This window comes from Dendrobates tinctorius, unplaced genomic scaffold (genome assembly GCF_039654945.1).
Source record: "Dendrobates tinctorius isolate UK_male_01 unplaced genomic scaffold, ASM3965494v1 ptg000154l, whole genome shotgun sequence".
Taxonomy (NCBI): domain Eukaryota; kingdom Metazoa; phylum Chordata; class Amphibia; order Anura; family Dendrobatidae; genus Dendrobates; species Dendrobates tinctorius.
In genome coordinates this window covers 2,456,606-2,475,693 of record NW_027361821.1, presented here as the reverse complement: position 1 = coordinate 2,475,693, position 19,088 = coordinate 2,456,606, and the positions used below count along the sequence as shown (strand labels likewise).

The window sequence follows — 19,088 nt, the reverse complement described above, 5'->3', positions numbered from 1 at the left end:
GCCCTGATGCGGATAACAGAACGTCTCCTTCAGATAGCAGAGGAAAGTTTTCTATCTTTAACAGCCCTCCACATCAAAGGAAAAGACAACGTGAAGGCAGACTTTCTAAGCCGCAAGGCTCTAAAGCAAGGAGAATGGGCTTTGAACAGGGATATTTACCACCAGATTGTCAGCAGATGGGGTCAGCCAGAGGTAGACCTCTTTGCCACCAGAGAAAACAGAAAAGAAAAATCGTTCTGCTCTCTGAATCCCAGGGAAAATCCACTGGCAGTGGATGCCCTCCTGATAAGATGGAACTTTTCTCTGGCATACGCCTTCCCACCATTAAATCTTCTACCTCTGGTAGTGAGGAAGATCAGGGAAGATCGGGCAAGAGTCATATTAATTGCCCCCTTTTGGCCCAGGAGGACCTGGTTCGCATGGTTGAGGACCATGTCGGTATGCGATCCCTGGGTACTGCCAAACCTTCCGGATCTCCTCTACCAGGGGCCAGTCAGCCACCCGCAAGTAGCGGGACTCCATTTGACGGCGTGGTGTTTGAGAGGACACTATTAAAGGATAGAGGGTTCTCCAAGAATTTAATTGATACCCTCCTAAAAAGCAGAAAACTAACTACCACTAACATTTATGCTAGGACCTGGAAGCGATTCCTGTCCACCTTTCAGTTTGATGTCAGAGACGGAATTCCCACGGAACATATTCTGGAGTTTCTCCAGAGGGGTCTCGAATTGGGTCTCTCCACAAGTACATTAAAAGTACAGGTTTCAGCCTTAGGAGCCTTGTTTGCATGTGATATTGCCAATAACTATTGGGTAGCAAGGTTCATCAAAGCAGCGGCTAGATCGAGACCCATACACAAAGACAGATGTGTGCCTTGGGACTTAAACTTAGTCCTTACAGCCATGACAGAGAGTCCGTTTGAACCTTTGGATTCTGCCTCATTAAAGATTATATCTCTTAAGGCAGCATTTCTAGTAGCGATAACATCCGCACGTAGAGTGAGCGACATACAGGCACTTTCCAGATTGCCCCCTTACACAGAGTTCTTACAGGATAGAGTAATCCTAAGGCCAGATCCAGCATACCTTCCCAAGGTAGCATCACAATTTCACAGGACACAAGAGATAGTTCTGCCTTCCTTCCTCCCTAATCCGACCAACCCTAAGGAGCAAAAACTTCAGGCATTAGATATTAGGAGATGCTTACTTAAATATTTAGCAGCCACGGATCCTTGGAAGAAGGAGAATGCATTATTCCTATCCTTCCAAGGTCCCAGGAAAGGTTGTAGGGTATCGAAACGCACATTAGCAAGGTGGATTAGGGAGGCTATCTCTCTTGCCTACACAGCAGGTGGAGGTCCGGCTCCGCAGAACCTGAGGGCGCATTCCACTCGTGCCATGGCATCATCTTGGGCAGAAAGATCTGGAGTGTCAATTGATCAGATATGTAAGGCGGCCACCTGGTCATCTCCTTCCACCTTTTTTAACCACTACCGGTTAGACATGGGTGCCTCCTCAGATCTCACCTTTGGGCTAAGGGTGCTGCAGGCTGTAGTCCCTCCCTAAGTTAGTTTACATCTCTGTAATTCTCTCGTGGTGCTGTCATGGGAGTCCGAATAAAGTATTAAGTTACGTACCGGTAACGGTATTTTTCGGAAGCCCATGACAGCACCCTTAGTTCCCTCCCTTGTTCACATATAGGGGTGCACTCCTTTAGAAGATTGTCCACAGTTTACTGTATGTGGGAGATGGTATAAAATATTTCTGGTAAATAGGGTAGATAGGTTGTATATATTATATGTTGTGTACTAACCATGGTAGCCTCTCAAGCTCTGTAATCCAACTGATGCGTGGGAGAGGTGCCGCCCTTTTGTATCTGTAGGTTTCCTGTTCCTAAAGGGCGGATCACCTCTCTTGTGGTGCTGTCATGGGCTTCCGAAAAATACCGTTACCGGTACGTAACTTAATACTTTTCTCCCTGCTGCGTGCAGGCATCGGACAGCATCGTAACGCTGTTAAACCTGCAGATAAACAGCATTATGGGGACAGGTTCTCTTTAAATGAGTAAGACCTTTAAGGCAGACCCGATTCTCCATGCTCGGCACCACAGGAGCTGTGGATATTTGCATACTCATGAAGATCTCCACTATTTGCTAACTTAATCTTTGATTTTATCTATGGGTGACGACATAAGTCAGTACATTACTATACTATTTGTGATTTTCTATGTATTTGATATTTTGGATTTCTGGATGTATAGTAGTTTACCTTTTGTATTATACACATGTTGATTCTGACATCTGTCTCTGTATTGTTTCGCCCATTAGCCTCCTTAGTGGTATAGCTACCCTCTTACCAGTATAACGTTTATAGATATTTATTGTTCTATTTGCTTCCTTGCTTTTTGTGGTGTCACTTTTTTTTCTTAATTTTAAAGAATTTTTTTCCACTTTGTTTTCACTTTTTATGATATTTTGGTTCTTTTTAGGTTCATTTTGTTTTCTGTAGTAACTGTCTTCTCCTTTCTGTGTAATTGGACAGTCTGTCTTCAATGAATACAGATTTTACCTGTGAAATGAGATTATTTTTTTTTTTTTGGAGTTATCAGTCCTGGCAGAGAAAGATGAAGATTTCTCTGACATATATTATAAAGTTTCTTGTTTTCACACATACTATTGATTTTTGAAATTAAAATTGAAATAACTGTATAACTGTTACTCTTTAAGCTGGACATTCATTTTAGATGGCTGTCGACCTTCCTACCTCTTCATTCACATGTACGCAAACTCAAGGCAAGAATGTATGTGTTCTGCATGGGAGGGCAATTATCTGCTGGCAGACAGCATAGTGGTGGCCCGATCTCCCTTTTTCATAATAGGCACGTTGAAATTACACAGCCCTCATATTTTTTTAATCCCTACATATCCTTTAGGGGTAAGGCAGCACGGTGTCTGTGGTTAGCACTGTAGCCTTGCTGTGCTGAAGTCGTAGATTCCCACTAAGGACAACTTGTGCAAGTAGTCTGTATGTTCTCCTCGCGATCATGTGGTTTTATTCCAGTTTCTTCCCACACTCCAAAAACATACTGATAGTGAATTTAGATGGTGAGCTTCAGTGGGTACAGCGATGGTAATTTCTGTTAAGTGCTGCGGAATGTGATGGTGTTACATAAGAAAAAGGAGTTACGTGTCTATACACTTCATTAAAGATGCACACCCTCTTAATATCTTGCAGTCATATTATATAGCTCTGTGTACTTACAATTGCTCATTTTGTCTTTCTACCCAGCTAATTCTTCTCTTTTCCATTAGGTCTATGACATCATGTGATTAAAAACTGACTATGTGAATCCTTCTAAGCTCTGTCGAAACAGGAGGTCAATTTTTCCTGCATGAGTCATCACTGTAAAAGTCCCTGGTGAGGGGAGGAGGCAGCAGCTGGGACAGGAGGTGAGGAGGGGGATGATAAATGCAGGAACAAGAGACTTCCTGTTTCTACATACAAAATAGTAGATTTATCTGAGTAGAAAGGCAAAATGAGCAATTGTAAGTACACAGTGTTATATAATATGACTGCAATGTATTGAGAGGATAAAACTTTGCTGGGAGGAGGAGTGCGTCTTTAACCTCTTTTAAATCAGCTGTTAGCGATTTGACAGAAGTGATTAGCAACATACAACCATGCGACGGCAGTGGGCTACCATGTTATTCAGGGGGCTTCTGCAGTATTTGGAACGTGGTCAGAGGATCACAGCTTCATATCTTTTGGGAGAATAGTCCATCTTTTCCAGTATGAAATTAAATAAAGCTATAAAAGAATAGATTTGATATGACCACATCCATAAAAGTTAAGTTTTGTGGCTGTTTGGCACAGATGCTGGCTATGTTATATATCCAGCATCAGCCGTGTGTGGAGGAACTCCTGAGCCCTCCCCATACATGGTCACCTCAGTTTAGGATACACAGTTAAATCCATTTGCAAGGTGGGGTTAAAAGTAAAATTCAATCAAGTACGTGTGATAAGTGTGAGATGTCTGTGCACTTACAATATGTTCCCCTCTTTACAGGTGTGCAGTACCTACCCAACTTGTCTGGTTGTACCTAAAGAAGCCTCTGAATCCACAATTATTGGAAGCTCAAAGTTCAGGAGCAGGGAGCGGTTCCCCGTACTATCATACTATTACAGAGACAACAATGTGAGTCACATGCCGTACAAACACCGACTCCCTTATTATGTGGGCTACCACTTAGAAAAGTTAGCGTAGATATCCTGATCACAAAAAACAGGAAACTGATGTCATCTGATATTCTCTGCCAGCTAGTAATATGTTCCAATATATAGCAGAACCTTCATTTCAAGGATATTACCGTGCACGTGTTCTCCTTAAAAATAAGTAACCCCTCGCAGGTCAGATAATTGGCTGAGTGGACTGCCAGGAATAGCAAATGTTTAAGAACAAACTCCCAGTTATTGAATAGTTAAAGGGCGAGTATACAAGTGTCTATTGAGTTTCTGTAGAAAAGTATTTAGAATTGAGTCTTCAGTGGTTGATACCTTTTAATGGCTAAATGAAAAGATGGTCACAGATTGCAAGCTTTCGAGACTACTCAGGTCTCTTCATCAGGCTGAACTAATACAAAATCTGAAGAATCACCTATTTATAAAACAAGTGACGTGAAGCAGAATTGTCATTATGGGAGAGGGAGAAACATAAATATTGGACCAGTTCATAGATAAGGAGTGTGAAAGTTTTATTGTCCTCTGATTGGGGTCTGGGAGTATAAATTTATGACAACTTTTGACACACTCGGTGCAGGAATGAATGTGTCGCATGGATTTATGACTTTTTACATCAATTAAGGAATTTGCTCTTCAGACCTTCTGGGGGCATCACACAACACTGAACCAGACCCCAATCAGAGGACAATAAAACATGCAGACTCCTTTGTTTATCCCTCCCCCATAATGACAATTCTGTTTCACATCACTTGTCTTATCTATTACGTTATTTCTGTGCTGTTTGCGTATAAATGTGATTCTTCAGATTTTGCATTAGTCTAGCCTGATGAAGAGATCTGAGTAGTCTCGAAAGCTTGCAATGTGTTACCATCTTTTCAGTAAAGGGACTGTCACACTAAGCGATATCGCTGTAACGTCACTGTTTTTTGTGACGTAGCAGCGATATTGCTAGCGATATCGCTATGTCTGATACTTAGCACCGACGGCTCTCCCACTGGTTATCGCTGATCGCGCAAGAACGTCCTGGGCCGTTTCTCGTCATCAGCTTCCTGCTGTGGAGACGAGCGACGCATGGACGCGGGCGAGAGGACATCAGGATCGCCTCGTCTGACAGGTAAGTAGCGACCCCTGACCCCTGCTATGTCGCTGGTGAGATCTGCCTGTGTGGCAGCTCACTAGCGACCGCTTAGCGATGCACCAGCGATCCTGGCCGCGTCATATCGCTGGTCGGGATCGCTGGTGCATTGCGAAGTGTGACAGTACCTTTAGCCATTAAAAGGTATCAACCACTGAGGACTCTCAATTCTAAATATTTTTCTATCTACTGGCTAACACAGTACAAAGATATATATCTTTCCTGTATTGACTTTCTGTATCATTGATCAACACACAATAAGGTCAAATAATTTTCCCTGTGTAAAAGGAGCCCTAGAGTACTACGTGTGCGCTTTATATTGCTAACCAAAATATAGTATTTACATTGCAAGAACATATGCAGTGTGTAATATATGGAAAAATATAAACCTAACTTTCCATGCAAAAATGAGGGCAGGGTCATCACCAAATCGTCTTTTATAAAAATTAATCAGCCCATTTGACGAGTTTGGATATGTTTTCTCTCCAAATGATTTTGGAGTGCTGGCAACATTTGTGGAATATACATATATAATTTAAAACAAAATCGTGCAGCAAAAAAAAACCTCTGGAAGTTGACTCGCTTTTAAAGGGGCTATCTGGGCCTTTTTTTTTTTTTTTTTTTTTTTTCCCCTCTTCCGGACTAATCCGTTATTGGCAGATGATTTTTAACTACCTGCCTGTTCAGCCAGGCGATGATGTTTTCTGGGTCAGAGACCACTTCTGCCAGCAATGCTCCTACTTCCTGTGAAGTCAACAGAACAGGTCCTTCTCTCCCGCTCTGCTCTGTCAACATGGCGTCACTGCTGACATCATGTTGATTGACAGTCAGTTCAGCCTAACACAGCGGGGATCGGGCTGTCAATCAACGAGTCAACAGAGCAGGAGAGAGAAGTGCTCCATGAAGCTGACATCACAGCTTGTGGGAGAACATCCAACAGTAGCGGTCTGTGACTGCTCTGAGCCAGGAGAGATCATCAAAGGTCCGAACAGGCAGGTAGACTGCAACTGCCTGCTAGGAAGTCCTTATTCCATATTAAAAAATAAGCTCCCGGATAATCTCTCTAAATATGACCAATTAATGAAGATATTATCTATAGAACCCTTATTTTCCAAATCAGACTCATAGGGACACTTCTGCAAGCAGGGCGGGAAAGCTTCTGGAACAAGTCTGATGCCTGTCGGGTATCATAGACGTGTGCACGGTTCCTGCTGGGTGTCGGCTTTCTCAGGGTGCAGCATCATCCTAACACCCAGCATTGAAATTTTAGGTACTGCACAAACCCCTATAGATCTGTAGAAGTGACTGTGGAAAGCCTGTGGTCTACCACAACATGTAGTCTGCTGTGCACCTCCAGTGTATGATCACGAGGAGGTTTATATGACCTGTAGCTCCAGCATCCGCAGAGTCACATTATTACATTCTCACAAATCACCAGACCATAACTTGTGACTGCCATTACTGTCTGCTCAAAGATCATTCCTGAAGAACTCGCTGCATCCACAAAGTTACTCTTCATAACCATGTAATAAGTAAGCTAAGGAAAGAGACACTGGTCCATTACTTTCGGCCCATAGAGAGAGTCGGGGTCATTTCAAGTCCTAATTGAAAAAGAACCTTGCTGTCTACAGTGATGGAAGGACAGCAGAAAATGGAAACATAGCATCATTAATGTATCTACACCATTATTGTGTTAGAAACATATATACATGTTGTGTTTTGTCCCCAGGCTGTGATTTGCAGATGTAGTCAGCCGCTGTCAGGCTTTAATACTCGCTGTGAGGAAGATGAGAAGATGCTCGAGATAATCAGCAAAGCCAATCCAGCCAGTACCTTCATGTATGTGGTAGACACAAGGCCCAAGGTATCAAAATGCAGAGACTTGATCATGTTTGGGGGGGGGGGGGGGGCACGCTGTTGTCTTGGATAGTTTCAGGAAATTTTTTCTACAAGATTAAATTCCAACCTCTAGGCCCTGTTCACATTGTTACACTTCTACGCCAGACAAGTCCCTGGGGTCTATTCACCTAGAGTAGGCCTGAAGAGTGCTCTTTTGACCTCTGCCAGGCTGGTATACATCAGTGTACTTGACAGGACTTTTTTTTTTTTTTTTTTGAGCAGGGACATACTGCAACAAAAAATTTTCTTTTAGAGGGAGTTTGAGTGAATTCTATACTTATGTCTATACCAACAACTAGATTGTAATGGGCATGTAGAATAGAAGAAAGCTTCTGACCTGCAGTAAGATGGTAGATGAGGATTGATAAATCAAAGTGATCGGTTAAATTGATCACTAATGAGATCTATACTAAAACGTCTTTCTTGACATTTTTAGAATTTAGCAGTTGGATGTGGGATGTCCCTAAGAGAAACATTGTATATGTACCCCTCAAATCCACCCTTTGCTCCAGCGCTGCCACTCATCTGACCCTGCAGTCAATCAGTGGCCTCAGTATTCACATGATTGATGGCCCTGACATCAGTTGTTCTGGGTCCGTGGAGTGAGAGGGCAGAGGGTGAATATGCCTTTTCGGTTGTTCTTAAAAGCATCCTCATTCACTGTCAAATTTAGAAAAGACAGTAAAAAAACCCTTTAAACTTGTAAACTCGTTCCCGCCTATTCAATATTTCAGAAATATCTCAATAAGACTATGAAAATAAAGAAACCTCTTATAAAGTGATTGTTTTAGTTAAACAAACCCCAGTTCATATGCGTAATTATAGAATATGCGGGGATCCGTGGCTTAGGCATCCCTGTATATAAAATACTGAAAGGTAAATGAACATCAAAAAGTAGCCTATTTGTTTAAATCAGATTTTTTTTTTTTTCCATAATAGTAGTAGCAGCAGTAGTAATAGTTATCAATCTGTATTAAAAATTAAATAGAACCCTTCACCAGTTTGAGCATGATAACCTGGCCACATGATGGAATAGTGGTTTTAGAGCTCGTAAAAGGCAGTTTTTATTTGTTACATTTTACAGATCTGTTTGGTGAAGATATTTCACCTTCTTGCTTGGCCCTTACAATCCAGAGAGAGCTGCCAGAATCTATATCTCTTAATACATTTCTACATACCCCCTTAGTACCTCCTCTGTTAAGCAAGAATTCACTATGTGCAGGATTCTCATCTTTTGCCCAGACTACAAAGTGTTCCTGTGTTACCTAGGGAAGCAATTAATTTTGAATGAGCGCTGTGAAAAAGCCCCCGTCACACTCAGTGACACTACACCGATCCCGACAACGATACGACCTGGTAGGGATCGTTGCTGGGGCGCTATGTGGTCGCTGGTGAGATGTCAAACAGTCAGATCTTCCCAACGACGCAGCAACGATACGGCGACCCCTAGCGACCTTTGTAACGATGTCGGCGGTCGTTGGGACCCTGTCACATAGCAGTTACTCTGACGATTCAAACCTCGAATCCACGCCTGTGTCTCGCTTCTGAGTCGCTAACGAGGTCGTTGGTAAGGTGTCAAACATACCGATACATGCTACCCAGCGGGACCTCAACAAACAATGTGCAGGACATTCCGACACGACCAGCGATCTCACATCAGCGGCCTGGTCGCTGCTACCTGTCAAACGTAGTGAGTAGAGTTGAGCGACTTTGGTCGGATCAGGTTTCATGAAACAAAATTTGTTTCTGATGAAACTGGTCCGACAAGGGCAAAAAGTCGGAGTTTCATCCGAAACCCGACCCCAATGCAAGTCAATGGGGAATAAAAGTCGGCATTGAGTGGATGACTGTCATCTGCTCAATGCCGACTTTTATTTCTCATTGACTTGCATTGGGGTCGGGTTTCGGACAAAACTCCGCCTTTTTTTTGCCCTAGTTGGACCAGTTTCATCTGAAACAAATTTTGTTTCATCAAACCCGATCCGACCAAAGTCGCTCAACTGTAGTAGTGAGATCGCTGCTGAGGTCGCTGTTGCGTCACAAAATTTGTGACACAGCAGCGATCACGCTAGCGATCTCGCTTAGTGTGACAGGGGCTTAATGCTAGAAGGTAATCTCTCAGCATGATTTCCCTCCCAAACTAGTTATATGTACATTGTTCTATTGGAAAGACAAGTCCAATTATACCTTTAGCTACACCATCTGTTCCTTCGTTACTGAGCAAGCCAAACTTAAATCCATGTGCAAATGAGGCTTAAGTGCTTTCTACAGAATGAAGCATTTCCCAAGCCTGTGTCACTCCAGCTCTATTCCCCTCCAAGCACTGCCGCCTCTTCCTCTATCTACAGCCTCTATGCAATATGACTTCAAGGAACAGAGCCATCAGTCAAGCAGGAGAAAGCAGTGCTGGGAATAGAGTTGGGGAGACAGATGCTTGGGAAGTGCTTCCATGTGTCCAAAGCACATCGGCCTAATTTGCATATAAATTTTAAATGAGATTTCTCAGTAATGGAGGAACAGATTGTCTAGCTAAAGGTATGACTGGATTTGTCCTAACATTAGTTACATGTGCATATAAGTATTTTGGGGGAGAAATCCTGCTGACTGATTTTCCTTTAAATACCCCTGTGGTGGCACTGCAGGAAAATGTAAACACTACTAGGTTACCCCAAAAATGACTAGTCACTATGTAAGCAGCTTATCACAGTTAGCACAGAAATAGTGCGTGACTTTGTAGATACTGTGTCCACTTGCACGCAATCTTTGCTCATCTGACACTAGACGTCTTATTGAAGTCTATAAATGCCGTCCGTGGATCTGCAAACAGTCTCATGTGGACATTGGTGTGGTATTGGCACATTGTCCCAGGATCTCTGGGACTGCAGTGTATTCTCGCTATATACCATTGTGTTATGTGGTGTGTTAATTACGAGTCTGCTCAACTTCCCCCAACAGCTGAATGCCATGGCAAACAGGGCTGCAGGGAAGGGCTATGAAAATGAAGACAACTACCCCAACATCCACTTTCAGTTTATTGGCATAGAGAACATCCATGTAATGCGAGGAAGTCTGCAGAAGCTATTGGAAGGTATGCACACTGCTCACCAATGATTTAATTTCTACAGGAAAATATGTCTTTGACAATTCAAACACATTAATACAAATCTACAGTTGGTATAAACATTATTATGTAATTTCTTAAAAATGCTAAATTAACCCCTTACCTACAATGGACGTAATATTCCGTCCATGTGACCCTGGACCTAATTACCATGGACGGAATATTACGTCCCAGCGGTCAGCGGCGCCCACATGGTGAGCGCCGCTGATCGCGGCCGGGTGTCAGCTGATTATCACAGCTGACACCCGGCACAATGTGTCAGGGGCGGTCACGGACCGCCCCCGACACGTTAACCCCTTGTACACCGCGATCAAACGCGATCGCGGTGTACCGGGGGTTAAAGGGAAGCATCGGCAGGGAGGGGGCTCCCTCCTTGCTTCCCTGAACCCCCCACAGCAGCGCAATGTGCAGCGCTGCTGCGGGGGTCTCTTTCCCTACAGGCCCCCGGATCCAAGATGGTGACGGGGGCCTGTAGGGAGCTGACTTCCTCACTGCCTGCAAAGTGCAGGCATGAGGAAGTCTGCAGAACTGCCTGTGACAGATTGCTGATCTGTCACAGTGATCTGTGATGTGACAGATCAGCGATCTGTCACAGGACAGTGATGTCCCACCTGGGACAAGGTAATAAAGTAAAAAAAAAAAAAGTGTTAAAAATAATTTTAAAAAAATCGCTAAATAAATTGGTAAAAAAAAATGTTCCCCAATAAATCCATTTTTTCAAAATAAAAAAAACAAAACAATAAAAGTACACATATTTGGTATTGCCACGTCCGTAGCGACCCGCCCTATAAAACTGTCCCATTAGTTAACCCCTTTAGCGAACCCCTTAAAAAATAAAAAACGAAGCAAAAAATGATTTATTATCATACCACCGAACAAAGTGCAATAACGCGCGATCAAAAAGACGCAAATAAATATCCATGGTACCGCTGAAAACGTCATCTTGTCCTGCAAAAAACGAGCCGCCATACAGCGTCATCCGCAAAAAAATAAAAGTTATAGCTTGCAGAATAAAGCGATACAAAAATAATTATTTTTTATATAAAATTGTTTTCATTGCAAAAAACCGACAAAACATAAAAAAAGACCTAAATGAGGTATTGCTGTAACCATACTGACCCGAAGAATAAAAACGCTTTATCAATTTTACCGCACGCGGAACGGTGTAAACGCACCCCCCAAAAGAAATTCATGAAACGCTGGTTTTTGTTCATTCTGCGTCCCAAAAATCAGAATAAAAAGCGATCAAAAAATGTCACGTGCCCGAAAATGGTACCAATGAAAACGTCAACTCGTCCCGCAAAAAATAAGACCTCACATGACTCGGTGGGTCAAAATATGGAAAAATTATATCTCACAATATGTGGTGATGCAAAAACTATTTTTACAATAAAAAGCGTCTTTTAGCGTCTGACAGCCGCCAAACATAAAAACCGCCATAAATAGTAAATCAAACCCCCCGTTATCACCCCCTTAGTTAGGGGAAAAATAATAAAACTAAAAGAAAATGTATCTATTTCCATTTTCCCGTTAGGGTTAGGGCTAGGGTTAGGGCTAGGGCTCAGATTAGGGTTAGGGGTGTGTTGGGGTTAGGGTTGGAGTTATAATTGGGGGGTTTCCACTGTTTGGGCACATCAGGTGCTCTCCAAAGGCAACATGGCGTCTGATCTCAATTCCAGCCAATTCTGCGTTGAAAAAGTCAAATGGTGCTCCTTCCCTTCCAAGCTCTGCCATGCGCCCAAACAGTGTTTTACCCCCACATATGGGGTATCAGCCTACTCAGGACAAATTACAAAACAACTTTTGGGGTCCAATTTCTCCTGTTACCCTTAGGAAAATAAAAAATTGGGGGCAAAAATATCATTTTTGCGGGAAAAAAATGATTTTTTTATTTTCACGCCCAGGCGTTATAAACTTCTGTGAAGCACTTGGGGGTTCAAAGTGCTCACCACACATCTAGATAAGTTCCATGGGGGGTCTAGTTTCCAAAATGGGGTCACTTGTGGGCAGTTTCATTAGTTTAGGTACATCAGGGGCTCTCCAAACGCACATGACACCCGCAGACCAATCCATCAAAGTCTGCGTTCCAAAACGTCACTACTTCCCTTCCGAGCCCTGTCGTGTGCCCATACAGTAGTTTTCTCCCACATATGAGGTATCAGCGTGCTCAGGACAAATTGGACAACAACTTTTGGGGTCCAATTTCTCCTGTTACCCTTGGGAAAATAAAAAAAAATGGGGACTAAAAGGTGATGTTTGTTGAAAAAATACGATATTTTTATTTTCACGCCCGGTCGTTATAAACTTCTGTGAAGCACTGGGGGGTTCAAAGTGCTCACCACACATCTAGATAAGTTCATTAGAGGGTCTAGTTTCCAAAATGGGGTCACTTGTGGGGGGTTTCCACTGTTTAGGTACATCAGGGGCTCTCCAAAAGCAACATGACACCCACAGACCATTCCATCAAAGTCTGCGTTCCAAAACGTCACTACTTCCCTTCCGAGCCCCGACGTGTGCCCATACAGTAGCTTTCTCCCACATATGAGGTATCAGCGTACTCAGGACAAATTGGACAACAACTTTTGGCATCCAATTTCTCCTGTTACCCTTGGGAAAATAAAAAAATTGGAGACTAATTGATCATGTTTGTGGAAAAAATACGATATTTTTATTTTCATGCCTGGGCATTATAAACTTCTGTGAAGCCCTTGGGGGTTCAAAGTGCTCACCACACATCTAGATAAGTTCCTTAGGGGGTCTAGTTTCCAAAATGGGGTCATTTGTGGGGGGTTTCCACTGTTTAGGTACATTAGGGGCTCTCCAAAGGCAACATGACACCCGCAGACCATTCCATCAAAGTCTGCATTCCAAAACGTCACTACTTCCCTTCCGAGCCTTGACGTGTCCCCATACAGTAGTTTTCTCCCACATATGGGGTGTCAGTGTACTCAGGACAACAACTTTTGGGGTCCAATTTCTCCTGTTACCCTTGGGAAAATAAAAAAAATGGGGACTAAAAGATGATGTTTGTGGAAAAAATACGATTTTTTTATCTTCACGCCCGGGCGTTATAAACTTCTGTGAAGCACGGGGGGGGTTCAAAGTGCTCACCACACATCTAGATAAGTTCCTTGGGGGGGTCTATATTCCAAAATGGTGTCATTTGTGGGGGGTTTCCACTGTTTTGGTACATCAGGGGTTTTCCAATCGTGACATGGTGTCCGATCTCAATTCTAGCCAAAAACGTCAAATGACGCTGCTTCCCTTCCGAGCTCTGCTATGCGCCCAAATAGTCATTTACACCCACATATGGGATATCAGCGTACTCAGGACAAATTGCACAATAACTTTTAGGGTCCTGTTACCCTTGGAAAAATAAAAATAGGGGTGAAAAGATCGTTTTTGTGGAAAAAATATGATTTTTTAATTGTACCGCTGTACGTTATAAACTTCTGTGAAGCCCTTGTGGGTTCAAAGTTCTCACCACATATCTAGATAAGTTCCTTGGGGGGTCTAGTTTCCAAAATGAGGTCACTTGGGGGGGGGGTTTCCACTGTTTAGGTACATCAGGGGCTCTCCAAACGCGACATGGCGTCCGATCTGAATTCCAGCGAATTTTGCATTGAAAAGTCAAACGGCGCTCCTTCCCTACTGAGGTCTGCCATGCGCCGAAACAGTGGTTCCCCCCCACATATCAGGTATCAGCGTACTCAGGACAAATTGCACAATAACTTTTGCAGTCCAATTTCTCCTGTTACCCTTGGTAAAATAAAGAAAATTGAACCGGAAGTATTTTTTTTGTGAAAAAAAGTTAAATGTTCATTTTTTTTTTTAAATATTCAAAAAATTCCTGTGACGCACCTAAAGGGTTAATAAACTTCTTGAATGTGGTTTTGAGCACCTTAAGGGGTGCAGTTTTTAGAATCGTGTCACTTTTGGGTATTTTCTATCATATAGACCCCTCAAAGTGGCTTCAAATGTGATGTGGTCCCTAAAAATAAAATGGTGCTGCAAAAATGAGAAATCGCTGGTCAATTTTTAACCCTTATAACTTCCTAACAAAAAAAAATTTTGGTTCCAAAATTGTGCTGATGTAAAGTAAACATGTGGGAAATGTTATGTATTAAGTTTTTTGTGTGCCGTATCGCTGTGATTTAAGGGCATAAAAATTCAAAGTTGGAAAATTGCGAAATTTTCAAAATTTTCGCCAAATTTCCGTTTTTTTCACAAATAAACGCAAGTTATTTGAATGCAATTTTACCGCTAACATGAAGTACAATATGTCATGAGAAAACAGTGTCCGAATCACCGGGATCCATGGAAGCGTTTCAGAGTTATGACCTCATAAAGGGACAGTGGTCAGAATTGTAAAAATTGGCCCGGGAGTTAACGTGCAAACCACCCTTGGTCGTGAAGGGGTTAAGGAAAAAAAACAATCTCAACATTAAATATGCAATTGGCCACAAGTTTCACCTGCATCGGCACAAGCCATAAGGCTATATTGTTGTATTGCTGCCTGAGGAATATAGCCTTGTCCCAACCTGAGGACACCTGCCACTCCTCCCCCTTGGCCCTATGGACACGGTCTCATTGATAGCCCTATGTACAAGGTCTCATTGATATTATATAAAGTAGTTTGTTTGTTTTTGTAACCCGTTGGCCATACACCTTTCATAACTGTCTAAACTAATGTCTGTTTGCCAGCATCTGAACGCATATCTCTTCCATGAGAACAATGGATTGAACATGTTCAAAACCAGGAAAGGTCCCTCTCGAAATTGGTTGTCCACTATTGATGGCATATCAAATCGGTGTGGACAAACCCCGTCGGTGCTCTCGATGTTCAGCTGTTATCATCTGTCGACAGTTGTGTGTTAACAGCTTATGGAGCTGAACGGCACGGCTCCGTACATTGTGTAGTGACTGCTGAAAAACTCAATCTAAAGCACATTAGTGTGAACACAAGCAGATGTCAGACTCCTGCCCCCATATGGAAGTATGCTGATGCTGGTGTTGTAATGTGTCGGTCCTTATTTGGCCATTATTAGGATTATAGCAGTTACAGCCACCATCCCTGACTCTACTGCAGATATCGTGAGGACTTCCGTTCTGTCACCTATGGAAATTACTGGGAGCCTAATGTCGTAGATCGTTCATTGAGAGGTCTGCTGCACAGAAATATACGGTAACACTGTTTTAACCCCTTTCTGCCATCTGACTTACTATCCCGTCCACGGTACCCGTGTATGACCAGGGATGGGATAGTAAGTCATGGCGAGCAGTGGCGCTCACGCAGTCACGGACCACCCCCCCGGCACACTGCGATCAAACATGATAGCAGTGTACCGGGGGCACAGAGAAGAAACACGCAGGAAGGAGGCTCCCTGCGTGCTTCCCTGGACCCTCAGAACAGTGCGATGTGATCGCTCTGTTCCGAGGGCCTCCTCTCCTGCAGGCCCCCGGATCCAGTATGGCCGTGGGGGCCTTCGGGGTCGTGCAGGGAGGCGGCTTCCTCAGTGCCTGCAGATCGCCGATCTGACACTTTATTATATTGTCCCACACCGGGACAATACAATAAAAAAATTTAAAAAATCATATGTAAATTTTTTAAAAAAAATCCTAAATAAATAAAAAATTTCCCCAATAAATTCTTCTTTTTTTTTTTTTTTGTAAATAAAAAACAATAAAAATACACCTATTTAGTATCGCCGCGTCTGTAATGACCCGCCCTATAAAAATGTCCTACTAGTTAACCCCTTTAGTGAACGAACCCCTTAAAAAAAGGCAAAAAAAACAAATGCTTTATCATACCGCCGAACAAAAAGTGCAATAACACGCTATCAAAAAGACGTATATAAATAAACATGGTACCGCTGAAAACGTCATCTTGTACGCAAAAAACGAGCCGCCATACAGCGTCATCAGCAAAAAAATAAATTACACAGGTCAACGAAAAAAATTTTTTTTTCTGGTGTCCAAAATATTTTAATGAATTTGGGGTATTTTTGGGGTGCTGATTCTGAATATGTCATCAGTTTTGCCAGATTGGCTCAAGTTTTTGAGATTTTTGGTATCTTATTTATAGCACTTGTTGGTAAATGCGACGCATCATCTCATTAATTTCTTTGGATTAGTACTTGAACTGAGCAGTTCTCAATATAGTTTTGTGTTAATTAGTGTTCTAAAAGTTTGTTCATAGCTTGATTTTTGCACTAACTTTATGTTGTTGTCTGTTTTCCAGTGAAAAGCATGAACTCATCATGAAGAAGTTGTCTTAACGATCCAGACTCATTCTGTTACATTTGTGGTGAATATACACTGCCAAAACATAGAAGAAACATAACACACTTCGTAAAAAAAGTGTATTTTGCCTATTTTGGGGTTATGCTTGGGGACCAAGACAAGTTTTGGGCACCACACATAGTGTGCAAAGCATGTATCGAATTATTACGAAAATGGAGCAAAGGACAAAGAAAAAGCTTCAAATTTGGTGTTCCAATGGTGTGGAGAGAGCCAAAAAATCATCATGATGACTGTTATTTATGGTAAACACAGGTACAGGCACATCTTCACAATGAGGGACAGGCCTTCTTGCAGATTCCATGTTACTCCCATTTTCGTTTCTTATGCTTATTGAATCCTTGCACTTGCACTGCACAGAAATAACAGTCATCATGATGATTTTTTGGCTCTCTCCACACCATTGGAACACCAAATTTGAAGCTTTTTCTTTGTCCTTTGCTCCATTTTCGTAATAATTCGATACATGCTTTGCACACTATGTGTGGTGCCCAAAACTTGTCTTGGTCCCCAAGCATAACCCCAAAATAGGCAAAATACACTTTTTTTACGAAGTCTGTTATGTTTCTTCTATGTTTTGGCAGTGTGTATTCACCACAAATGTAACAGAATGAGTCTGGATCGTTAAGACAACTTCTTCATGATGAGTTCATGCTTTTCACTGGAAAACAGACAACAACATAAAGTTAGTGCAAAAATCAAGCTATGAACAAACTTTTAGAACACTAATTAACACAAAACTATATTGAGAACTGCTCAGTTCAAGTACTAATCCAAAGAAATTAATGAGATGATGCGTCGCATTTACCAACAAGTGCTATAAATAAGATACCAAAAATCTCAAAAACTTGAGCCAATCTGGCAAAACTGATGACATATTCAGAATCAGCACCCCAAAAATACCCTAAATTCGATGAAATATCTTTGGCACCAAAAATGCTGTTGACCAGTGTTATAGCTTGCAGAATAAAGCGATGCAAAAATAATTTTTTATATAAAATAGTTTTCTCCTACGCCTCATTCGGGGACACAGACAGTGGGTGTTATGCTACTGGCCACTAGGAGGACCTAAAAAAAACAGAAAAAAGTTAGCTCCTCCCCTGCAGTATACACCCTCTCGCGGGCTGAGATTTCTCCAGTTCTTGCTTAATGTCTATAGGAGGCACTTGGGTCTGGTTTCAGACCCCACCGTTTTTATTTTATTTTTTGAATTTTCTGTAAATTTTTTAATTAAGAGTGAAGGGGGCGACGGTTCCTTTCTACGGCCCGCTCTCCCCCGAACCATCAACAGGCAAGCACGCGGAGTATACCTCCCCGTACACTTTCCTGCGATGAATGGGGCTGATTCCTCTGACGATGGTTCCCTTGCGGTCGGTACCCCACGGATACAAGGGCAAGCGCAACAGGACGAAGCACAGGAGTGCATGGAGAAGACTTGAGCAGTGCTTTTCGGATGCCCTGAATCACCCCCAGAGCTCTCCATCCCCCTGCCACAGGGTGGATCGATTGAGCAATACCCCTTTAAGACCTCCTCCAGCTCTGCTACATCGCCCGGAGGATGAGACACCTGCAGCTGGAAACCCCGGATAGCGCGACCTGCCTGAGCACAGGAGTGGAGGTATGGAGTCGGGTCCTTGTCCCCGGGAGAAGCGCTGACTTAGTGTCAGCGGCGCAATTTGAATAGCGCCGCCCCCTCCCTGCCCCCGGCGCCTACCACGGGTAGGCCAAAAATTTAGTCCCCGGCTTTTCCGGCCTACTAGGCCTCAATTTGAGTAGCGCCGCCCGTGCTAACGTCACCGCCCCCTCCTTGGCGCCTCTCATTCCTTACGAGACCGCAATTCTAATCTCGGGGGCCATGTCTTTTACCTCAGCTGCCGTTAACCCTTTCAGGAGCGCTATGCCTGCTCTGGACAGCCGGATACTGGGTGACACTACAGTGCCACCGCTTTCTCCCCGGGGGACACAGCACAGGACCATGGGTAAGCTGCATCTGCCCTCAGATTAAAGCTTAACCCCTTCCCGGCACATTCCCAGCAGCTGCAGACAGACTCTGCCGTTAACCCTTCAGGAGCGCTATGTCTCAATCTAAGGAGGCTAAACGGGCTGCTAAGAAGCACACTGCGTTTTTTACCGTGTGTACCACCTGGGTGGGCTGCGTCCCTGTCACGGTCGGTGGAGTCTCAGACCCAGGCCATATTCTCCTTCCGGGAGGACTCTTTTTAAGTCAGAAAGTGTCCTTGCCTCCCGAGGAGGGCTCTGGTGTCGGCCGGGAACCATACATCAGCAGGGGCCATACTCGTTCAAGGGATGGTTAAGTCTCTAGAAAGCGGGCCCATGACTCGTCCCCTCGTCACGTTCGTGCCTCAGCATCGGCGACTCCTGTCTCTCGCTCTCC

At 43.2% G+C, this 19,088-nt stretch overlaps 1 protein-coding gene across 2 annotated transcripts in view; it reads left to right on the top strand.

Moving 5' to 3' along the window:
- The window catches only part of MTMR8 (myotubularin related protein 8), an 84,109-nt gene that overhangs the window by 22,287 nt on the left and 42,734 nt on the right, over positions 1-19,088 (top strand). For both annotated transcript variants that reach the window (XM_073547569.1, XM_073547568.1), the window contains exons 5-7: positions 4,066-4,194; positions 7,103-7,237; positions 10,228-10,360. In XM_073547569.1, coding sequence (XP_073403670.1) covers positions 4,066-4,194; positions 7,103-7,237; positions 10,228-10,360 — 397 coding nt within the window. The remainder of the gene's footprint in view (positions 1-4,065; positions 4,195-7,102; positions 7,238-10,227; positions 10,361-19,088) is intronic.